Raw genomic sequence first — 24,097 nt, forward strand, 5'->3', positions numbered from 1 at the left:
CCCCGCCCCTTCCGGCTCAACCTTCCCACCCTAGTTTCGCCTCCCCTCCTTGTTGCAAAGAAACACCAGCAGGTCTCTTTAAAAGGCGTTTATTGATCATATACAAAATAAAGAAAACCTTATATATCACAAACATACACTATGTACAGCAATAAATACCCGGGGGGCCAGGCCCAGCGCCGCCCCTCCTGGACAATAATTTAGCAATAAATACTGCGCAGGGCACGGGTGGGCACCAAGGCTGCTGTCTGCTGAGACCAGACGGCTGATTGCTCTGCACTGGTGCGAACGCCCAGGCCTCACTTCGCAGCCAGATCCCTGATGACCCTACCCAGGTGCAGGAGACCGGTTCTCACCTTGCAGCCACATCCTAGCCCCTCCTCACTTAGATCTTTATGGACCCCCATTCCATTTAGGGTACTCTCTACTAACCTCCACCTGGCTTCAGCCCTGCAGGGCAGGCAGGGACTGATCAACTCTGCTTGGACACACCTCTCAGCACCAGGAGACCAACAGAGCTGGACACACAATAGCCCTTGTCCTGTTGCCCTAAGTTGCCAGGAGAAGGCTTTCTCTACCCACTCCCATTGGTTAAAGGCTTCAAGGACTAGCAGAAAGAGGATGGGAGGAAAGACATGACTGGGGCATAGAGTTGCTGGAGGGGCTGAAAGCCAAACTGGGGTCAGATAACAGGGAACTCCGTCAGGGACACTTCCAGACACCCATGCTGCTGCTCCAGGGACAGGGTCGAATGTGTGCAGCTGGCCCAGTAGGTAACAGCACACGCCTGGGACACATGCCAGAAACAGGCAAGCCACGAGCAGCTCTCACAGTTCCATGCCTCTGTGTGGTACTGAGTCTGTCCTCTTCTCCACAACTGCTCCCAAACCAGGCAGCCAATGGGAACATGAAAACATGCCAAGAAGAATTATTCAGTGGCTTTTGGGGAAAAAAATCGTTAATGTGTTGGTTCCTTTTACCAAACCACAGCCTAAAAAAGTAACTCAGAAGATCCCAGAGCGGAAACAGTGCAGCAGGCTGTGGCTCAGACATCCCAGCTGTGGATGGGAGCTTTGGCCAAGTAGCCACACCAGAGAGGGAGGCAGCAGGGAAATGGCCTCACCATCTCAAAATGGGCTGTAGCTTATGAAAACTGCACACCCTGGCACTGGACACCAAGGCTGCTGCTAACACACACAGAGTACACACAGACCTGAAAGGTGGACTGAGAACAGCCTGTAGGGAAGCCTGGTGATGACAGGGAACTCAGAGTAACTCAGTGTTGCCATGGAGGCCCCACACTAATGGTACAACACCCAGGTTAGCAGCCAGACCAGACACAACGGATGGGGAGGACTCTCTGGGACCATGTTCTACAGAAAACTGATCCATCTCATGTGGGGTTTTCTTTGAAATCCGAGTGTCCATGTCCAAGGAAGGAGGTCAGGCAAAGTCAGGGTAGGAGGGAAGTCGCACAATAATGGTTTACTTAGCAGAGTAGTCTGGGAGAACTGGCTTCAGCCAAAGCTCTCCATTTGCTGTGTCAGAAAGTCAAGCACAAGACCCTCACAGTAGGAAAACAGAATTAACAATGATCAGAAGGACAGCCACAGTCACACTTGGACATCAAGAAGGGACAGGATGGCACTGAGGGCTGGCTTACCAGGAATGTTCCCCAGACTCAAGAAACAGATGCTGCAAACCTGAAAACCATGAGCGTGGCCCTATCCAATTCAGAAGCTAAGATCTGCTACTTCTCTTCAATACATGTCCAGCCTCAGCCTCCTCTTCCTCTTCCTCCCAGCAGGATGGAGCTATGCACATGGAAGGCCATGCTCCCACTCAGCCAGGACCAAAGACCTTGGGAAAGCCTGTCCCTCTCCTCTGCAAGGCATGGGCATAATCCACTCCAGCTCTGCTGCCAGTCAGAATCAGCAACTCATCTGGATACCAGTTTGAGAACCAAAGGGAGGGGATGAGGTCACCTGGTAACTTATAATCAACAGTCCAGACTTCCACTCATATCTGACTGAGGCATCAATGGGAGTGTCTGAGCACCTTGAGCCAAAGAAGCCCACCAAAATGCCAGGGCTGGCAGAGGCCCTGCTCCCAGAGCACTGCATGCCAGGTCAAACTGAGTGAAAATCCTGCTGCCCTCGAGGTAAAGGCCTATCAGGCCATTCTTTCCTTTCATCAGCTCACACTTCTGTGCTTTTCAGGGATCCAGGGCCCCCAAGAACCAGCAATGCCAAGGGCCATGTGACCAGACAGGGATACAGCCTCTTGCAGGTGGGCATCCGCCTATGAGGAGCTTCCTGAGCCAAGCCTGGAAGGTGGGTGGCCCCCACTGGATCGCTGGATTGAGGAGGCAGGCGTGGGCCCTGCAAAGAAGCACCTCCAAGTCCAACAGCGGATCCCTGGAAGACACAGATCCTGAAGGGAGGCATAAGAAGGGCCTAGAGCTAAGAGCTGCAGACAGTGGGGAAGAAATAGACCTGGCCCTGAAGCCAAAGCCCTTGTCTGACAATGGTGGAGGCCTCCAGGCTCTCACAGTGAGGCAGGGAAGAACAGGTTACCCCAAGTGGGGCCCCTGACCAATCTGCCTGGGGAACAACACCCCACAGAATGGGATTTTAGGGATAGGTGGGTGGTTGGATTCCCAACCCACAAGGTAGGCAACTGGGGTGGCCTAGCCAAGGCCCCAAATGAAGTCTGTAGGAACGAAGCTGAGGCCAGGAGGAAGACAGCAAGGGACAGGTAGGACACAGCCCTGTGGCACCCACAGTGACTCCCTGTCCCTGCAGCGCCACCACCCAGGACCAGAGGTGGTGGATATGGAAGCAGCGTAGGGGCCCAAGGCAGCTCCAAATTTCACTTACTCTGTGCCACTGTATCAACCCAAGCCCTAGACCCATATGCGAAGCCAAGGCTCAGGGGGACCGAGTAGCAGAGGAATGGAACATGGGCAGAAGAATGTGAGCTGGCAGGCAGTGCCCTCCACTCCAATGGAGTAAGTTCTGCCTGGGACCCCAGCCCAACCCAGGTCCAGCAAGCCAGCAGAAGCAAAACCACAACAAAATCCAAAAAACAAACCCACACACAGACACACACACAGACACACACACACAAACCCACACACAGGGACAGCCACAGGTCAAAGGTCACCAGAAGCACCAGCACTTTACGGCTGCACAAAACCTTACCAGGCACGGACAACACCACGGCACCGGCAAGACGGAAGCAGGAAGGGCAAAGGAGTAAGTCACTTTCGGTACAATTGCAAAAGAGATATCAAAGAGGACGGCCTCTGGTCGGCTCGCAGCTTGGCTTTTTTTTTTTCTTTTTCTTTTTTTAAACTAAGTTTTATAAGTAATGTCTGTTAACTCTGTGTATAAAAACTAAACTCCAACAGCCACAGAGCTGTCCCCAAGTTTACAAGAAAGGGATTTTTTTTAACTAGCAAAGTTTCTACTATACTTTCTTCCCTTTTCCATTTATACGGTCAAATGTTTTTTTTGTTTTTTTTTTTTAAAGACAATTTTATAAATACTCTGCAGCTTTTTTTTTTTTCCTTTTTAGCTCTTAAACATATAATTTAATAACTTCGTAAAAGGAACTTTTCTTTTAAATAAAGGGCTATATAACCACACAAATAGGTCATGTAAACAGTGACACCGGACCCATCGCAGGACACACTGACACACCTTCCACCCACACTTATAACCGGCGATTTGGTCTTATCCAGTGCACTGTGCCAGACTCCAGCACCATGGTTCCTGCCCTAGTGCCCAGGCTGGTGGCCTATCCATCCAGGGCCTTCAAGACATAACCACTTTTCAGGGCAGAGCCCGTCTCTTCCTTTCTGAATCAAGCTGAGAGGCCCACTGGAATCTGAAGAGAAAGCTCTCAAGTCCCACTGCAGACTGGCAGCCTGTACAGCCTGCAGACCACCAGAGAGAAAGGTAGATCTAAGCCCAGTGCACTCCTGTCCATTCCCACAGTGCCCACTCTGGACTCCTAGCCTGCATGGCCTTGGTACAAAGGGGTTAGAGGCAACCCAACATCACTGTTGAACTGACCAATCCCAACGTACAAAACACACGCGTGACAACAAGGATGATAACAATGGGGCTCAGCCCAATGCCCCTGGGTGCAGGTTGTGCTTTGCAGGGAAGGTAAGGGGGAAGGGAGAGGAGAAGAGACAGGAAAAGGAAAGGAAGAGGGACAGGGCTGCCAACTTTGCCACGCACTTAGTGGCCCCTTAAAAGACCTGCCTGGCAATTGCACGTGTCCCTATGACCGAGCATCTGTCTTGGACTTTACTATTGTGATGACGCTGGTGGCAGCTACCTTGCCAGGGACCAAGGGCCCCAGACCAGCAGCAAGGGGACCGCGAGCTGGGGCCACAGGGCTTCGGGCCACGGTCCTGGCAAAGTTCTGCAGGGCCTCATACTTGGAGCGCAGAGCATCAAGCTCCAGCTTCATGCTGGCATTTTCGGAGGCCAGCTTCTCCACCTCCTGCTGTAGCTCCGCCTTCTGCTTCTCCAGCTCCTCCTTCTGAGTCACCCGCTTCACCCGACAGCTGGCTGCGTAGCCACGGTTCTTGAGTGTGCGCCGGCGCTGCTTCAGTTGGATGATCTCTTCCTTGGATAGGCCTCGCAGGTGCTGGTTCAGCTCTCGCACCGACATGGTCACCAGCTCCTCATCAGTCAAGCTGGTGCCATTCTCGCCCGGCTCCCGCTTCACCTGGAGTAGAACAGCACACAGGCTCATGGCAGAGCTGGAAGGAATGCTGTCCTTCCATGTCACCCCATCACAACCCAAACCCAGCTTCTTCACTCACCTTTAAGGCCTTGTTTCCTTTATTGGGGGTCGTCATAACCCGGGGGCACAATGAGCAGGCACTCTACAAGACACAGAGCAGAGGTCAGGACCCTGTAGACTCCCTTTACACCCCAACAGGAATGTTGCTGTCCAGGGCTCAGCCCACAGAACCTTGCCCCTCACCTGACCTGAGGACAGCCCTTGCTTGCACCTGGCTTAGCCTGAGCTGGACTGCTTCAGCAGGCCCTTCCTTTCCCCTGAGAGCCAGGTGGGAGATCAGGAGGCTCTAACCAGGGAAGAACCAGCGATGTGAAGGCAGAAGACAAAGGGAGCTGCGAGAGATTAGAAGGTCTGGGCTGCAGGAGGGGCAAGCCTAGAAGGAAGCTGAGCTTTAAAAATAACCCCAGTGCTGCCCCAGAGCACACTGTTCCTGGCGAGTCACGCTGACTCAGCATATTGCCTCCCTCTCTTCCTGAGCTGTTCTCCCATTCCTGAGGCCAGCCAACAGTTCCCCAGGAGACCCACTACTGGGACCAAGAGCAGGCAAGGGTCAGTCAGGGACTGTGTCCTCCAGGACCCTACTTCCCATGTATGCTTCTGTAAGCTGGCCCAGGACAGAAGCAAGCCCTTTCTCCCTCTAGGGCTTAGGAAGTTGCTTCTTGCCTCCTTTTGGCAGAGGACCAACCATGTCTGCTCCAACTGCACTTACTAGGAATCCTCTCACCTTCCAGGTAGCAGGCAATCCAGCTGGGAGCAGCTGAGCCCGGGCCCTCCAGTCCTCCCTGTCCACCTCCTTTACAGATGGGGTAACCATCCTGTGGCTTGGTTGCGGCATCCTGCGCTCCTGCCCCACCCGACACTGGATGTTTCACAAGGGCCCCCACAGTTAGCAGAGGGAGGGCACTGTTAGCTGGAAGCAGGCAAGAGCCAGCCCCTTTGGGTCACTGGCTGGTCTCTGGCCCTCTGCCTAGGGTCAGTGACCACAGGGCCAGGAACAAAAGCAAAACAGCTATCTCCTACAGTCAGCCACCCCTCTGGCAGGCAATCTCATTTTCAGCTTTCTAAAGCCTTGCCATGAACATTTTTGTAGACCCAGACTGGGAATCCCCACTTAGCCCAGCACCTCTCAGTCCCATGGGTAAAGATGCCTCCTCCCCTCTCCAGTTAAATGCAGGGAAATGGAAGGAATGGCAGGTGAAGTTGCTGCAGCCTCTTTCAGAGGAGGCTGAAGGCTGTAAGCACTTCAGGCAACAATGTGTTGGAGGGGGGGGGGGGCAGGGTGCTTATTACACTTATCAAGGGAACTAAAGTGTGAGCCAGGGAAGCAGAGGCACATGTTCCCATTTGAGTAGAGGCCCTACCACTCTTAACCTTGTACAGGAGGTGTGGCTACATGCAAACATCAAGCACAGCCGCCAGAGACACTTCTCCAAGACCAGATTAAGGGCATTTTCAGAGGCAAGGGTCCTGCTAGATCAAAGAGAAAGACAAGAGTCAGAACTAGAGGTCTGAAGGGGATCTGCCTTTCTTACAAATTGGCCCCAGACTCATACCAGGAGCGCAAGGTGAGGTGAGAGAGGCAGCCCTAGCAGGACCTTCCCTCACAGACTGCTGAGCTCAAAACGGCGACTTCCTGAGATTGCACAGAAAAGTGCAGAGTGTGGTGGCTGGGAGCTGAAAAGTGCCTCCTCAACAGATTTTACCCTCTACTGAAGGCCTGAACTCAGCACAAGTACGGCCAATTGCCTCCTGATCAAAGGTGTGTTTGTGTGTGCGCGCGCGCGCTTAACCAGGAAGAGCAGGTCTCAGCAAAGCCAGTGCTTCCAGCTGCCTGCCTGGCTTCTACCAGCCTACGGTCATAGAGTGACTAGGCAGACAGTTTCGGGGGACAGCTGTGCTGAGAGATAGTTCAGAGCCTAAGAAGCTCAGGGAAGCTAATCAAGACGAGCTGTCTCCCAACCCCGCCCTCCTCCAAATACTGACAGCTATGGATAATCACGAAGCACCAAGGGTCTCCGGGCGCCCACTCAGACTGACAAGTAAGAAAAGGTTTGGACATCTCAAGGGTTACTCAGAAAGAAAGCCTCCTTCCCAGGCAAGCTGGCTCGGCCCACCTATGTCCTCTCACATTAGACAATCTGGATGTTAGTCTCAAGCAAGACAGTGACCCTTGCTCAACCTTGCCTTCAAATTCCACTGCAGGAGACCCAGACTTAGGTCTCTTCTCCTTCAGATACTGACATTATCTGAAAAGAACTTAAGACTTTATGTTCACAGAAGCATAGTAACTCCAAAGCTTAAACACCTTTCTGGGATCTTGAATTTTCATAGGGAATAAAGTTCCAACCCCAATGAAAACACCTGGCACCTACAAGCAGCCTAGGAAAGCAGTGCAAAATAGAGCTCAGGAACCTTTACAACAGAGAAGTCAGCAAATATCCACACAGCCATGCAAAGGTGAAGGCCACACCCCACACAGGCTGTCACTTCCCAAGAGTTCGCAGCCATCACCCAACAGGGCACACTTTTTGCCAACTTCAGGCAACAGTGGGACCCCAAACTCTTCTGACATGGATAACATAGAGGTAAATGAGAACTACACTCTCCACTCCATGACTGCGCCTCAAAACTCCCACCGGCGACCTAGATCCACCCTTTCCTTCCAATTGCTGGTGGAGCAGCCCCGGCTTCCTTCCAGCCACACACCCTTCTCCCCTGGCTCCGGGTCTCTTCCGTCCAGGGCCGACGCAGCACGGCCAGCCAGGGGTCACTCAGAAGGAAAGCCTCCTTCCCAGACAAGCTGGCTCGGCCCACCTAAGCTCCTCCCCTCGGCCTCCCAGTTTGGGGAACTGGACCAGGAGACGGACCTGGACCAGAAGCCCAAGATCCTAGGAGGGATGCGTAAGCCTGGGACTTTACCTTCCACCCTGGGAGAAAGAAACCTGCTGCGCGCCCCAGTAATGACGCCCCCTTTGAGGCCTCTGCCTCCAACTTACAGGTCCGTCAAACTTAAACACGACCCCGGATCCGGGCCCGACCTTCGCCGCCCGGATCGAGCCCTGCCTCCCACTCCGGCGGCCCGAGAGCGGGCCCGCGCCCCCCGCCCCGGCCCAGCGTCAGCAGGAGCACCGAGTGACCTCATGCTGATGACTCAGCACGTCTCGCTGGGCTCGCACGCGCGTGGCGAGCCCAAGCCGCTCGCAGGGTCTCCCCGCCGCCCCTGCCACGGCGCGACCCCGCCCGCTCGGAAGCCGACGGACACCTGATGAGTCAGCAGCTCGGTGCAGCCACCCCGCTGACCCCCGCGGACGCGCGGACCTCGCCTTAAATCGCGCCCCCCGCGGGGCACCCGGGGCCCGTCGCGCGCACGCCCGCTCCCAGCCTCGCCCTCGCCCGGTCCACCAGCTCTGGGGTGGCTCCGGCGAACAGCCGGCTCCCGACTGGCGGGGAAACCGAGGCACGCGCCGCCGTCGGGTGCGCCGCAGCCCCGAGGCCAGGCCCTGCCGCCCGCCCCAGCCCCGCGCACTCACCACACTGCGGGCCCGGGCGGGCCAAGGCGGGGCTGGGGCGGGGCCGCGCGCGCGCGCTCCAAGGCTGCGCGGGGCTGGGGCGGGCGTGCAGGGTCCGGGCCGGGGGCTCAGGGGGACTGGCCGCTTGCGCGGGCCGGGCCGAGCGCGCTAGGAAGGCCGGGCCGGACCGGGCTCAGAATCCGCCGCCGCCGCCGCCGCCGCCGCTCCTCAGACGTCACATGATGTTTGGTCACGTGGGTTCCATTCATGAAGCGGCGACGCGGCTGGCCTCAGCTTAAAGGGAAAGGCGCGGCGGCTGCCTGGCGAGCGCGCCCCCAGCACGCCTGCGCAGCCCCGCGCCGTCGTCCTTGGCAACCCGCCGCGCCCAGGCAACGTCTCGCGGGACTAGTTCCGGCGCTCACCCGGTCGACCGTGCTCTGCCGGGTCAGGTTCTGAGCGTATTTGCTTTTTTCGCGGACCTGGACACTGATGGATGAAGCTCCCTTCATACCTCCATGCCAACTCAGGCCGAGGTCTATGGGACAGAACCTGCATGGGTATTTTCTGTCTTGTTTGTTTTTGCTTTTGTTTTTTCACTTGGATACAAGGTTTCACTATACAGCACACGCGGACTGGCTTTGAATTCCGGGCGATACTCCTGCCTCTGCCTCCGGAGGGCTGGAATCGTGGATGAGCGCCACCACGCGGGGCGCTGGTTGCTGTTTTGATGATGTGACACGGTGGTGTGATTTCTTACCCCATTCTGCTGCGATGTCCTCTCATTGCTAAAAGGGTCAGAGAGCTGAAAAGGACGGGGCTGTTGAGGGGCACAGCCCAGACAGACCCCAGCCCAAGTTCCCAAGATGGCACTAAGGCTCGGAGGATGCTCACTAGGGACTTCACCCGCACCTGTGGAGCATCTTTTTTAGTAGTATGCATGCACTGCAATTAAGAGTTGTTCACACACACACACCTTTTCTGACACATCTAAAACTACTTCCAGTGCATTCTGCTGCTACTCTTTCTGTGAGGAAACTTCCCACTGCTGTTGAAAATTCTGAGAATGAAGTGAAAAGAAGGAAATGGAAGGGATCAAGTTTTCATTTCCAGTTTCAGAACTTTCTACTTGGCCTTCCCTTCTCAGGTGTAAAGCCAGGAAAGGTGACTGACTCATCCTGAAAGCCGGATGACAAGGGAAAAGGGACGAGCGGGCTGGGGATGGGTTTGTGTGTGTTCTTTGTGATTCACTGCCGCTGAGTAAAGGGTGAAGGTATGATCGAAGCTAACTAACCCAGGATCCTCCGTCCATTCTACCAGCTTCCAGGAACTTTTTTTGGAATCCCACACTCCAGTGGGTAGGGCTAAAAGTAGTTCTTAACATTATTTCTTTGGGGAGTGTTTATTTCTCACTGGGTGTAGCTAGAGTCTCAGAATACAGGGCTAATGTGCACGTTGAATTACTCCTTATGCCCTGAAGGTTTCTGTTATTTATCTTCATCCTTCTTCCCTTTGCTTTTTGTTGTAGTTGTAAGATAGGGTCTCACTCTGTAGCCTAGTTTGGCTTAAGCTCAGCAGCAACCCTCTTGCTTCAGCCTCCCAGTGCTGGGATTATAGGCATGGGCTTCCCTGACCTCCTTGTTATTGCCTTTATTTATGAGGATGAGTCTTACTCTGTTGCTCAGAGTAGCTTCAAACTCCTAGACTCAAGATTAACTGGGACTTGCTGGGCACGGTGGTGCACGCCTTTAATCTCAGCACGTGGGAGGCAGAGGCAGGTGGATCTCTGAGTTTGAGGCCAGCCTGGTCTACAAAGCAAGTTCCAGGACAGCCAGGACGACACAGAGAAACCCTGTCTTGAAAAAACAACAACAAAAAGGAACTGGGACTCCAGGCATGCACCACAATCAGCAAGCCCCCAAGTCTGCCCCTCTGCAATGTTAAGGGTCAAACCTAGGGTATTAGACATGCTAGACAAATGCTCCATTACTGGACCACATCAGAGTAGAGGCCTGGTGCATCCTTGTGTGCTGTATCTTCATCCTCAACACTGAGTGCTGCTGGTTCAGGGGAGCCCCTGAGCCACTTCCCCACCCTGCTCAGAGGGACTGGGGGAGTGAGTGTAGTGTTAGACTCTGAAGACACCAGCAGCACAAGGGCAACCTGGCAGAACATCCGGGTTCACCTCAGGACTTGTTCTTTCATTTGCTGTTCCCCATCCTGGTACTACCTGCTCAAGTATCCTTGGGAAGTACATGCGATGGGGTCCTGGGTGTCTGTTTGCTGGGCTGATCCCCGTTCATGTTCCCAATCCCCTTACATTGTGGTCCTCACAGCATTCAGTCTGGCTTTCATTCACACATTAGTCATCTTTCTGAGTCATCTGGACTAAGGTCTTCCACCTTCAGGGAGTCTTGTTCCCCCATCCTTTCTCGGCATTCGTAAAAACCTAGTCTTGGTACAAAGTTTGAGCATGTACACACAGGGCCACAATGTCCACAAGAAAGAATCAGCGATGAACTCTTCTGGAGTCCGTGGTGTGGTGTGGAGCTACTTCATTGGGATGCAGAGCCCTGGGCTTCGGGGTTAACCCTGAGGCCGGTGCTACATGTCATGCCACTCATCCCAAGGTCCCATGGAGAGGGGAACACTCCAGGAGGTGACCCAATCTCCAGAATCTTCCTCAGAATCGACAGGGTCCTGACAACTATAGAGCAGTGGTTAATGTGCCTATATTCATGGAGGGTGCTGAGAGAAAGTAGAATCCATATTGAAACGACCTCAGGAGCATATGTGGATCTCCGGGCCTGCCATTGGTGAAGGGCAGAGCTGCCTCATTGTAGAAATCTCACCTACTCAAGAACCCTCCCCTGGATCGGGATCTGTCCCTGGTCTATGGACAGGCTTCTGAAACCTGGTGCCTGTGGTGTGACACCTTGCACAGCCTTGGTGCAGATGGAAGGGGCTTGGACCTGCCTAGGCTCAGTGTGCTGGGCTCTGCTGACTCCCCATGGGAGACCTCGATTCGGGGGATGTGGGGGTGTGGGGTGGCTTGGGAAAGAGGGCTGGGGGTGGGAGGAGGGAGGAGGAGGAGGAATCTGTGGATAGTATGTGGAGTGAGTAGAAAATTTCTTAATAAAGAAAAATGAAAAAAAAAAAAAAAAAAAGAACCCTCCCTGGCTCCCCACACAGGCTTAGGATACTTGTCCCTGGGAACAGTAGTGGAGAATAGAGGAGCTGGAGTCTTAGGGAGCATAGAGGTTCTGTAGGCTCATTGCATGCGTCTGGCAGACAAGGCTCTGTTTTGCAGAGTGGCACTTAAGTTTCCAGGCAACCCATCTGCCACACAGCATCAGTACAACCAGCGCTTGGGCAGTGGCTCAAACCTCTGGTCCCCCATGCCTCCAGCATTGTTTCTTACCACAGCTGGAGTGTGTCTTCCAACCCTCTCAGCCAGCCTTGGTTCTGAACTGTTCATGGGATTCTAGAAGGAGGAGAGAGATCCTGATGTGAAGCCCCCACAGATCTCTTGCCTCTGACCTGCTCCCTGCTGCACAGGAAGCTGCTGGCTCACCTGTGCTCTCTTTCTTCTTCACAATCAACTCTCAGGCTCCCTGAAGGCTTGTATAGATAACCTTTTGATGTGGGGACCTCATCTTCCTGTCTCCATGCTCAGTGACTTCTAACTAAAGAAACATCAGCATGTATGGCCTCCATAAAAAGGTCTGTTGTGGTTGGGGATTTAGCTCAGTGGTAGAGCACTTGCCTAGCAAGCACAAGGCCCTGGGTTCGATCCCTAGCTCAAAAAAAAAAAAAAGGTCTGTTATGCTAGGTGGTGGCACACACCTTTAACCTCAGCACTCGGGAGGCAGAGGCAGGAGGATCTCGTAACTTTGAGGCCAGCCTGGTCTACAGAATGAGTTCCAGGACAGCCGGGGATACAGAGAAACCCTGTCTCAAAACAAACAAACATGCCACCACCATCCAGCCTATTTGTTAATTTTTCTATAATATATTTTCAATTTTTTATGAACATGAATGTTTGCTCACATATATGTATGTGCACCTCATGTGTACCTGGTGCCCTTGGAGGCCACTGAGCTCAGATTCTCTGAAGGATGAATACCATTGCCTGCTACCCTGTCCTCTGGGACTTGTGGAGAGGCGGACACTCCAGGATGTGACCCAGACTTCCTCTTATCTGCTGAGTCATCTCTCTATCCCTAAAATGCTGTTCTTAACATCAAAGTCTACTAATTTATTATGTATTTATTTATTTATTTTTGATTTTTCAAAACAGGGTTTCCCTGTGTAGCCCTGGCTGTCCTGGAATTCACTCTGTAGACCAGGCTGGTCTCAAACTCAGAGATCTGACTGCCTCTGCCTCTCAAGTGCTGGGATTAAAGACATGTGCCACCACCCAGCTAAAAGTCTACTAACTTAGATGTGTTTTTGTTCGCTTGTTTGTTCAGTAATTCAAACATTAATCTTGTATGAAAATACTTCGGCCAGGCAGTGGTGGTGCACACCTTTAATCCCAGCACTCGGGAGGCAGAGCCAGGCAAATCTCTGTGAATTCAAGGCTAGCCTGGTCTACAAAGCGAGTTCCAGGACAGGCACCAAAACTACACAAAGAAACTATCTCAAGAAGAAAATACTTAAAATATCTACCCTCCCTGTAGCATAGTCAAGGGAATACACACACACACACAGTGTCAGCCCTCATATATCAGCTTTTGGAGTTGTAGCAGCAATGAGTTTTTGTTTTGTTTTGTTTTGGAGACAGGGTTTCTCTGTGTAGCCATGGCTGTCCTGGAACTTGCTCTGTAGATCAGGCTGGTCTCAAACTCAGAGATCTGCCTATCTCTGCCTTCTGAGTGATGAGATTAGATTAAAGGCGTGTGCCGCCGCCGCCGCCGCCGCCGCCGCCGCCACCACCACTACCTGGCATTTTTTTCTGTCCCCCACCCCACCCCCAGAGATAGGGTTTCCCTATGTAGCAGCCCTGACTGTCCTGGAACTTGCTTTGTGGACCAGGCTACCCTTGAACTCACGGAGATCCGCCTGCCTCTGCCTCCCGAATGCTTCAGCGAATGCTTCTAATCCTGGTACTCAGGAGGCAGAGGCTCCCTACTGTTTCTATGCATATGTCCGTCCCTGTGATTCTGTCCATCTGGAAAGTTCTGACACTTCCCTCAAAGGTTTTCTCCTCACCAGGAACTTGACCTTGCACAGCCTGGATCCGCTAGCAAGACATCTCCCTCTGGCAAGCTACAGGGATGGGGCAGAAGAGGATGGTGCCCTCACCAAGTCGGTGTGCCAAGCCCTGTTATGGTGCCAGCCTTCAGGCAGGTTTGTTATGATAGAGGCAGTGAAGCTCTGTAGCCCTCTGCTCTATGGGGGACCTTCAGCCTGGCCATAGCCAGCTTTATGGGACCTGTGTTACTGGCTGCTCCCTCAGTATTATGCTCCCCTGTCCAAGCAAGCTTCTCTCCACAGGTGAAAAATAGGTAAATGGGAACATTTGGGAATTTTTTTATTCAACTGAAAGGATAGGAAGAGAAGTAACAGTATTTGGTGAGTTAGTTCAGGAACAAGCCAAGGTTTCATGAGCTACCTGAGAAGTCCTAGATGCCTAGTGGGATCCTTGGTAGAAGATGAAGTCCCTAGAAGGAGGTACAGGATGTCTGGGGCTAGGAGGTCTTCACAGAAAGGACAGGCAACCACAAGTGAGTAGATCACAGGAAGGGGCCACCCAAAGCTGGCTGGCCTTGGAGCTAGGGAGGATGAAGACACCATAGGCCTAAGCTACAGAGGAAGCAGAGGAGATCCCTGGTTGTAAGTGATCTTCCCCTTCCTGGCTGACCTGGCTATGGGCAAGGGCCTGCTATGGGGATATTCTGTGTGGTTTCGAGCTAGAAAGCCCAGAGCAGAAACTTCAGGCAAGGAGAGAAGAAAGTGAAGAACTGAGTCAGCCAGGTGGTGTGCACTTGAGGGGGCTGACATGGGAGCATGCCCTTAGCTGAGAAGTTTGAGTCTTGTCTAGGCAACATATCAAGTCACCATCTTAAAAGAAAAAAGGAGCCTGGCATGTTGACACTCACCCATAATCCCAACATTTGGGAAACTAGAGTGGAGGATTAAGAGTTCAAAGCTAACCTGGTGACATAGCAAAACCCTGCTTAAACAACAACAAATAAAAACAAAAAAAAACCTGTGAGTTCGAGGCCAGCCTGGCCTACAGATTGAGTTCTAAGCCAGGGCTACACAGAGAAACCCTGGAGAGAGAGAGACAGAGAGAGAGAGCAGAGAGCAGGAGGAAGATGGGCAGATGAATCATTCCGTGCCTGCTGGGGCCAGGCTGCAGGGCAGTGGCTTAATATGGCCAGAAGACAGGGAGGCCCCAGCAGGGGAGTCCAGTTTCACCTTGTCCAGGACAGTCTTTTTGATGGCAGCAGGGGAGACGGTTTCCTGATCAGCCATGGTCTGCAGCTCCCTGGAAAAGCAATGAGACACTAGGTCTGAGTTTCTCCTCCCAGAACCCACAGTTCCAATAGCAGCTGTGGTGGGCAGTGCTATACCAGCACCCCATCTCTGGCCTTTTACACCTGCAGTCCTCCTGTCTCTCTCTTTTTTTTTTTTTTTTTTTTCGATACAGGGTTCTTTGTGTAGTTTTGGTGCCTGTTCTGGATCTCGCTCTGTAGACCAGGCTGGCCTCGAACTCACAGAGATCTGCCTGGCTCTGCCTCCTGAGTGCTGGGATTAAAGGTGTGCGCCACCACTGCCTGGCCTCCCCTGTCTATTATACAGCAGCACAGCCACTTCTTACACCATTTAGAGTGACTCAGGGTCACCTCACCGTGGCTACAATATCAACAACATCAAGATGGCTGAGCACTCCTATCCCTGAACTCTTCACTGTCCAGCTTGTGGCAGGATCTTGCTCCTCCTGTTTCCTTTACAGGCCGTGCTAGGTGGCTAGGTCCCATGTCCAAGCCTTGTGCTAGAGGGTGGACACTGGCAAGAAAGATGCTGTTGGCTTACTCGTGGACATGAGCCAGGGACAGTGATTCCCAGCCTCGGTTTGCCTTACACCAACTGAGGGAACCGAGGCATGTTTCACTCAACTCTCACCAGGCTATCTTGCTGCCAACATGCTGCCAGCTTAGCTACCTCACTTAACTTGGGGAAGGTCACAAAGAAGGTGCTAGACCAGGCTCCCTAAACTGCCCAGCCACCCTTCTAGCCTGGCTCCCTGGCTATGATGGTGAAACTGAATGGAGGCTGTATTTCAGGACCAGAGAAGGTCTACAGACACATGAGGATACCCCTTCTCACAGAACAATGGAAGGGAGCTAGAGGCATTGCATATTGTGACCCAAGGAACCTTGAAACTTCTAAAATCATGCTCAGGGCCAGGACAGGGCCCAGTGGTATCTGCTAAGTGATAACTGCACCGAAGCCTTTGAAGCCAGGATTCTGTAGGTAGCAGGTGGCTGGGGAGTGGGCGACAGCAGGACCTACCGTGTGCGGATGCAGGAGGCCTCCACGGCATTGATAAGCAGTGAACGAAAGCCCCCACTCTCCAGCACATGCAAGGCGTGGATGGTGGCCCCACCAGGAGAGCAGACATTGTCCTTGAGCTGGCCTGGATGCTGTTCTGAGTCTAGTAACATCTTAGCTGCTCCCTGTGACAAGAAAGAGGAACTGATGGCAGCAGGGCACCTAACTACTTGCTTCTACAGAGTCCCCAGCCACCAAAGTACCTGCTGACTCCCCATTCACATGTCCCCGAGACACCAATTTTGGGTTTAGCAAGGAACAGCTCCCACAAGTATCTCAAAACACTGACCAGGAGGGCCTGGGCCCCCAGGCGGACAGCCAGGCGTCTTGGAAGCCCCATTTTCACACCACCATCAGCAAGAGCATCCAGAGCTGTGAAAGCCTGTGGGGAGAATGCTTTCTCAGCCACTGTCCTACCCTCTTCTCTGGGACCCAGAACAGAGGGCAGCAGAAACAGGTGCACAGAGGCCCTGGGAACTGCCCATAGCCCTGACGACCACCCATCGCTCCAGTTCTCACATAGGCAGGGCCGCTGCCACTGAGCCCCGTGACAGCATCAATCAGATCTTCCTCCACCTCCGTACAGAAGCCCACACTGCACATGAGCTGCTCCACGAGCCTGCCATCCTCCACCTGAGCATGAGTGCCTGTGGCATACACAGTAACACCCTCCCGCACTACGACCGGGGTGTTGGTCATACAGCGGATGACTTTGGGTGCTGGCTGGAATGTTGTCAGCTTCTGGAAAAGAAACCAGTTCTATCTCTCTGGCCTGGCCATTTGTCCTCACCCCAGGCATGGAAGTGAGTATGGACCTGCTTGCTTCCCCAACTGAGCACTTCCTGGGTTCTTGCTGTGGGCTGGGCTACTATACCCAGGTCAAGAAGCCTGACACCCAGAGCAGAGCTCCCGACCACATGTTCCATGCCCCCATCCCTGCAAAGCCCTATTGATCATGACACCCACCTTTTCAATGGAGTTGATGGTGACACCCGCCGCACAGGACACCACAATGTGTCTGTCCTCAATGTTAGCACCAATTTCATCCAGGATGAAGGGGATGATGTGTGGCTTCACAGCCAGGAAGAGCACATCACTGTGGCGCACTGTCTCTTTGTTATGAGATGTCAGGTTCACCCCTATCCTCTGCAGGAGTGCAAGGGGACTCAGCTTGCCTCATGGGCTGTCTGCCCACAAAGCTGAGAGCCTTGTGTTCAGAGAAGCCCAAAGGCTGCTGGGCTGTGGTGCAGGCTGGGTTGGAAGTCAAAACCCACTCAGCTGTCCTTACCTAGAAATGGAAAGAGCACTATGCCCTGGAATGTGTCCCTTTTGAAACAGAAAAGTGACATCACAGCCTTCTAAACCACAGCCCAGCTCATCCTACCTGAGAGTGTCATGACTGCAATCTCTGCAGCTGCCTGCCTTCTAGAGGCGGGTGGTGGTCTCAAGCTGGGAGCCTGACCCCCACATCTTGGTCCTGATGAGCCATAGCAAACAGAAGTTGTAGTTACCACCTCCCCTGGCCCACTGTCTGGGCTCAATGCTGCCTAGCCTTCCGGAGGGCTCCTTTAACTCCCATCTAGGTAATCCCATTCCAGACTAACACCCTCTCCTACCAGCTGTATTCATGACAGGGCAGGGAGGCAGCATCTGGAGGTTTGCTTGCCCACTGGAGTAGGGCTACAGTACAGCTGCTCTCCACCCTGGCCCTCAGTCAGGTGTGTTGCACACTTAACCCCAGACTTCCTATCTGCTTTCACATGGCACCTACCCTGAGGGCAGAGACTGTGGCTTGGTCCATGTCTGGGGAGCTGGCCATTATCTTGTGAGCAGCCAGAACACCTGTAAGGGACAGAGTTCCTCCTCAAAACTAGTTCTAGCCTCTCTGCCCCACATTGTTAGGAAGAAGACAGCAGAGAAACACTCCTCGCCTCATTCAGGACTGCAACTCCAAACATATGGCAGCTGCCATTTCCCAAAGGACTGAAGCCTCTAACCCAGACACTCTATGTTAGCACCCTCCCCGGCCCTAAAGGAATCTACCTGCTGCTGTGAAGCCCTTGGCTAAGGCAAAGGCCAGCTGCCCTGCCCCGATGAAACCCACGCTCATGTCCGGAGGTCCAGTACCCACAGTCTTCACAGCTAGCGCCGGCTCTGCGGGGCAGCTACAAACTGGACCAGCAAAATGGAAAGCAAGAGATTGGATGGGTAATACCAGTTCTGGCCGTCCCTGGCAGCCAGGTGCTCCCCCACCCCCATACCCGCCTGCCTAATTTCTATGTTGCTCCTCGGCTAGCCGGGGTGAGAAGTTATCCCAGTTCCCCAACACCCCGAAACACAACCACCTGCTGCCGAGAACCAGGATGCCTGGCCTCTAAAAAGGGCACATGGAGCCGCAAGGGAAGCGACTAATTGTAAGAAAGGGCTCGGAATCAAGAGTACCCTCAACATCCAAGTCCCCCGTCCGCCTTCAGCTTGGCTCCCGGTCCTGTCTCCGAAGCCTTGATTACAGAAGTCTCATCCCCAGAGCCCAGAGTCCCACAACGCCCAGTGTAACCTGGGCTCAGTTACACCAGCAAGGGCCCAGCCCTCTGCATCTGCCACGCGGCACCCACGCCCACCGGCCCCGCCCCACACTCCACTTCAGCCAATGCACGGTGCGGCCTCCAGGAGCTAGCCAATCTAGAGGTGCAACTGGAGCCTTTTCATTGCATCATTTACGCGGCCAGGACAGACACGCCTCTCTGCTCCTTCCCAGAGGTGGATGATAGTTGGGAATACAAATCAGTACCTCAAAGCCACGAATCTTCCTCTCCTGTAGTCTGTAGTCTCATTGCAAGTGTTCGTTTGAAAGCTAGGCACCTTCTGCAGCCACAGGCCCATTACTTCCTGAACCTCCTCCACCCTACAGCGCTCCAGTTCTCTAACCATGGGTTTTAGTGATAATGGGCTCTGGGCATCCGCAACCCCCAGAGGTGCTCAGGGCCTATCTGCTGGTCTTGAAGCTGCAGAGCAGTCTGTGGTCCCCCAAATTCACTGTATCAAAGTACGCATGATTCTGGCGCCTGTCTCTCCCACTCCCATCAGAGGTTGCTTGATTATCCCCCCCCCCCGCCCCCCAGTCGTGTTTTTGCCTTAGATAAAGACAAGCCGCTTTAGAAAGTAATTTCAAGAATCACTAGGAAGCTTCTATCCTGCAAGGTTTGGATTTTCGTTCCTTCTCCTTGACCATAATGACCACCACTCAAACTAGGAGACGACTCCATGGTAATGTCTGGACGGCCAATTTGGTATTTACCCTCTAAGAAAAAGGCTGGAACACCTGTGCCAAGTTGACAGCTCAAACCTATGCACAAACCTAGAAGTTCGGTTTCCTAAACTCAGCTCTCTATTTCAGATACTTTCCAGGGTTGGAGAGATGGCTCAGCACTTAAGAGCATTTGTTGCTCTGGCAGAAGACCTGGATCCTGTTCCCAGCACCCATATGGCAACTAACACTACCCAGATCTCCTCTGAATTCCTTGGTCACTGGATACGCAAGGGTGTGCATACATGTGTGTAAAATAGTTATACACATAAAATAAACCTAAAAAAAAATTTGAAGGGATGCTTTCCTTCAAATGATAATAAGCAACATCCTTAAAACCAATGAAAGACACTTGTGTAGTCTAGGGAGCCCCAGAAACCTTTCTCCCATTTTCCTCTTTCCCCAGGACCTCTGAAATTCAGGTTGGATATGATGCTGGGAGCAGAAGGCCACTGAACAACAAGAGCACTGAGGACTTAGACACAGATGCATGTTTCAGAGTTTTAGCTAGTAAAAGAATGAAAGGGACACACACACACACACACACACACACACACACACACACACACGCAAAATTAAAAAAAATAAAAAAAATAAAAGTCAACCTTGGTGAGGTATCACAAACCTGTAATCCCAGCACGAAGCTGGGAAGCTGAGGCAAGGGAATGTCCAGCTTGGACTACATTGTGAAACCCTGTCTCAAAGGGGAAAAAAAAAGAAGAACAAAAGAGTTGTTAAGTTGTACGGCTCAGTGGGAAAAGAGCTTGCTTTGAAAGCCTAACAACCTGACCACCTGAGTTGGTTCTCCTGAACATATAAGTTTCCTTCTGACTTCAGCACATGCATCGTGGTGTCCCCCATCACACATACATCATACATGTATAATACTAATAAATGAAAAAGAAAAGAAAAAGAAACAGTAGGCCCCTCTCTAGACAGGACATGCAGGGCTAACATATTCCTTTTTTGCTTTGTTCCCTGAAGATGTGGCTTTTTGATGTTCAAAACTTTCATCATTCAGGGAACCTACAGACCCAGAAGCTAACTATACCTACCCATCCAAGTAAAAGACATTAATCCCAACTCAGTTTTTGACTGACCCAAGTGTTCCTTCTCCAGCTAGCCAGCAAGGGCCACACAGTACCACACAAGGCCTGGCTCATGGCCCAGAGTCTAAATGTTGTCAGTTCCACTGCCCAGAAGGCAGCGACCTCTCTCCCTGTGATCTGGGCCCTGAAGACCTCTGTGTGGGGCTTTGGATGCCTTTAGGAACAAAGTGATTGAGCTAAAATTGACCTCCCTTTTCTACATTTTGCCTTTTGAGCCACCCTGACCTGCTACATTTTCAGAAGGCCCAGACAAGGCCAAGCCTTGTCCTTATCCCAGGATCCAGGGTACCCTCAAGGACATATCCTCCTTACAATGACCTGGTTTAGATCTTTTCTCAGAGCATGCAATGAGAAGGTAGCTTGTCTAGGTATTCATCAAAGGTAACAGGCCAGATGTAAATGAACATTCACCTTTTATTTCCTGCTGGAGGACCTGGGGGACAGTCAGTTAATGGGCTGAAGGGCTTCCCAAGGTTAGTCCAGTCTGGGCTCTTGCATGGAGAAGCTGAATCAAAAGTGGAGGAGGAGGATGCCAACAAATCCTAGTGTTCAGGAGCAACTGGCTAACAAGATGCTTGAGTGGAGGCCCAGTGACCAGACTCCATGACTCCATGAGCCCCAAGATGGCTCTTCACTGTGAGTCAATGCTGCCAACCAAGCCAGCCTGCCAGAACCCATGGTAGGCACTGCAGAAGCATCTGAGTCAGTCTGTGTTGGGTGTCTAGGCAGAAGCTCCATCACTGTCATGAGATCATCTTCTTTTCACGGTGATTCTAGTGTTGACCTTTGACACGAGGCCACCTGAGAACCACAGCACAGTCTTTTCTCTGTTTCAAAAGGTTGAGACCACTGGGATACTCCCAAACACAGATGAGGTCCATCCTAGTTGCCAGGTTTCTCTACAGACAATCACGATCACCCCAAAAGAGACTTCTCTCAGGGTTCTAGAAGCTCCCCCCAGACAAGCAGGAGGTGCCAGCCCCAGCATTCCTTCCAGTGGCCCCTGGTGTTCTTGGCTTGTTTTCACCCATTTCAACCTAGGGAAATTGCCCGATTCCTAACTGATATTACCCTAGCTAAATGCTATCTCAAGATACCAATACTGGCCCACCTCTGAAGTTCATCTAGCTTCACTATTACCATCTGCAAGATGAATTACAGCAGCATCCGCTCCAAAAAGGTTCCATTTTGTACAGCAACTAGCACTGAGCCTAAGAATGGCCAGGAAACGGAGAAACAGAGACAAAAAGATAGAGACAGGGCTGGAGAGATGGCTCAGTGGTTAAGAGCACCGACTGCTCCTCTAAAGGTCCCGAGTTCAATTCCCAGCAACCACATGGTGGCTCACAACCACCTGTAATGAGATCTGGTGCCCTCTTCTGGCCTGTGGGGACACATGCAGGCAGAATACTATATACATAATAATAAAATAAATAAATAAATAAATCTTTAACAACAACAAAAAAAGATAGAGACAGGAAGAGTGAGAGCCCATAAGCCACCCTCTTCCCTGCTCAGGGCCTCCTGCCCCTCTCTCTGTCCTTCCTCTTTGCCTCTCCTATTGATATCCGATGTCCAAGAGCAGACTTGCCTGAGCCCCCAGCCTCCCTCATGTTTCCACTTGTCTTCGTTCACATTGGTCAGCCTTAGGTGCTCTCAGCCAGAGAAAGGAGATGGATCAGGCTACAAGGTAGGCACGAAACGGATCCTCTGGGAGTAGGCGAGGTCGACGATATAAAGGAGCAGGTTGACGTAGGTGAAAATAGCTACCACCAACTGGCTGTCCCAGGGGCAGCTGCCTCGGGGGCAGCCAGGGGGCCGTCCTGGCTCTCCATATTTGGGGTCAAAGCAGAAGACCGGCCAGATGACTGCGGCACTGAGGTACAGGAGCACAGCCAGGAAGGTGTATACTACCACTAGGTGGTCAAATGGGCATCCCAGGCCCCCGGTGTGTCCCATCACACTCAGGGCCACCACGGCCACTGTGGCCATGAAGCACAGGCTGTAGACAGCCACGCACCACTGTGTGGCCATGTAGCGCCCATAGCGACTGTCATGGACGAGTGCCCCAAAGATGATGCAGGCCACAAAGGCCTGGACGATCTTAAGGAGTCCAGACACCGTAGCCATGTAGCTGGCTACCTGACCTGGCCGTGCCCGAGTCAGGGCCACCTCAGCAGCGTAGGCCAGGAAGAGGAGCCCCGCGAAGACGCTGGCTGCCAGGCGGAAGTTTCTGGCCATGCATCCGGCAGGCTCAGGTGGGCACTCCAGCCGGGTGAAGTACAAAGGGTAGATGACGGCGGCCGTGGCACACAGCAGAGTTGCCAGCATAGCAAAGGCTGCTGTGAAGTTGCCCCAGGAAAGGCGCAGGCAGCTGTGGAGCCTCGTGAACTCACAGGCCACCACCAGCACTGAGAAGGCAAAACAGAAGCCCCAAGCAGCCATGCAGAAAGTGCCCTGGACACCCCCAAAACCACCACGGTGAGCAACCAAACTGAAGGTGGTACAGCCGAAGGCCAGCTGCAGCACTCGGGCTGTTCCTACCGGGGAGGTCACAGCGCCTAAGTGCAGGTATGCACCCCCTGGGGGTTCCATGGTGCTGCCCATCAGGCTCTCTACCTCTGAGCCTCACACAGTGGCCCAGCTGCCCTGGGGATCTGGCCAGCTGAGAGACCTCTGTCCTCTGCGGAAACGGCGGGTGCTGGCGGTCTGCAGTGGCAGTGTTAACAGTGACATTGCAGCAGAGCAGCCTCTCTGCTTGTGCTGGGAGCCCTCCCCCCCAGCGCTATAAATAAACAGCCTGATCAGAGCCCCGGAATAGCAGTTCCCATTCTGAAGGGACATCTGACCCCTGCATCCCACGAAGATTCCCTGACGATTAGTCTGTGGATGCTGGACACCCACCTCCTGCCTCTGAAGCACCTGCATCTGTCAGTCTGGGTCAGTATAGTGTGGGGGAGGGGCTGGTGAGAGCGCGGGGGGGGGGGGTTCTCTCCGGGGGTCACTGCTAAGCATCAAGCAACCTCTGGGTCCCGCATGCTAAGAAAAGGGTACGGACAGGTGGGGGAACAGAACAGCAGGAGACTCTAGAAGGCATAGGAGGGATTCTTTTACTGCTGTATTACAGGCCGGTGTCACCTGGCCTAGCTCAACTCTCCTTTTTTTCTTTCTTCCTGTTTTGCAGAGCAACAATGGATTTAGTGAGAAAAAAGTGAGGATGAACTCCCCAGAGTAGGAAGGCTCCAAAGAAGAAACACCAACCCTGCCTTTGTTTTTTCCCATTTATTACCTTTATTTTGGAGACAGGGTCTCATGCAGCCCAGGCTAACCTCAAACTCACTAAATAGCTAAGATTGACCTTGAATGTTTTTATTAAAATAAAAAAAATCAGATTTACTTATCTTTATTTTTTAATAATTTATTTTTATTTTAAGTGCATTGGTGTTTTGCCTGCATATATGTCTGTGGAGAGTGCTGGATTCCCTGGAGCTGGAGTTATAGACATTTGTGAGCTGCCATATGGTTGTTGGGAATTGAACCCAGGTCCTCTGGAAGAGCAGCCAGTGCTCTTAACCACTGAGCCATCTCTCCAGCCATTTTTTTTTTTTTTTTTGAGCTGAGGATTGAACCCAGTGCCTTACGCTTGCTAGGCAAGCGCTCTACCACTGAGCTAAATCCCCAACCCACAGCTTTTTTTTTTTCTTTCTCTCTTTGTAGACCAGGCTGGCTTCAAACTCACAGAGATCCATCTGCCTCTGCCTCCCAAGCGCTTGGATTAAAGACATGTG

General features: G+C 52.7%; 3 protein-coding genes across 8 annotated transcripts; all 3 read right to left on the reverse strand.

The window, feature by feature from the left end:
* Positions 1-73: 73 nt before the first annotated feature.
* Positions 74-8,591, reverse strand: Mafg (MAF bZIP transcription factor G). Of its 2 annotated transcripts, none has more exons than XM_036195707.1 (3): positions 8,355-8,591; positions 4,844-4,906; positions 74-4,746 (listed from the first exon to the last, which is right to left on the reverse strand). In XM_036195707.1, exons 2-3 carry the CDS (start codon positions 4,877-4,879, stop codon positions 4,294-4,296), a joined length of 489 nt encoding a protein of 162 aa, XP_036051600.1. In that variant the 5' UTR covers positions 4,880-4,906; positions 8,355-8,591; the 3' UTR covers positions 74-4,293. The 2 variants fall into 2 exon arrangements, with proteins under 2 accessions (XP_036051600.1, XP_036051599.1); XM_036195706.1 differs by lacking the exon at positions 8,355-8,591 and adding an exon at positions 5,008-8,032 and having other exon boundaries at positions 3,550-4,746.
* Positions 8,592-14,605: 6,014 nt separating this feature from the next.
* Positions 14,606-18,494, reverse strand: Pycr1 (pyrroline-5-carboxylate reductase 1). Of its 5 annotated transcripts, none has more exons than XM_036196823.1 (8): positions 18,336-18,494; positions 17,937-18,065; positions 17,665-17,735; positions 16,860-17,039; positions 16,413-16,631; positions 16,183-16,275; positions 15,855-16,018; positions 14,606-14,826 (listed from the first exon to the last, which is right to left on the reverse strand). In XM_036196823.1, the coding sequence occupies exons 2-8, from the start codon at positions 18,001-18,003 to the stop codon at positions 14,667-14,669; spliced, it is 954 nt and encodes a 317-aa protein (XP_036052716.1). In that variant the 5' UTR covers positions 18,004-18,065; positions 18,336-18,494; the 3' UTR covers positions 14,606-14,666. The 5 variants fall into 5 exon arrangements, with proteins under 5 accessions (XP_036052716.1, XP_036052715.1, XP_036052717.1 ...); XM_036196822.1 differs by having other exon boundaries at positions 16,413-16,634; XM_036196824.1 differs by lacking the exon at positions 17,937-18,065 and having other exon boundaries at positions 16,413-16,634.
* Positions 18,495-21,751: 3,257 nt separating this feature from the next.
* Myadml2 (myeloid associated differentiation marker like 2) lies at positions 21,752-23,240 on the reverse strand. Its single transcript, XM_036196744.1, has one exon. The coding sequence runs from the start codon at positions 22,914-22,916 to the stop codon at positions 21,993-21,995; it is 924 nt and encodes a 307-aa protein (XP_036052637.1). The 5' UTR covers positions 22,917-23,240; the 3' UTR covers positions 21,752-21,992.
* Between the last annotated feature and the right edge of the window lie 857 nt (positions 23,241-24,097).

This window comes from Onychomys torridus, chromosome 8 (genome assembly GCF_903995425.1).
Source record: "Onychomys torridus chromosome 8, mOncTor1.1, whole genome shotgun sequence".
Lineage (NCBI taxonomy): Eukaryota > Metazoa > Chordata > Mammalia > Rodentia > Cricetidae > Onychomys > Onychomys torridus.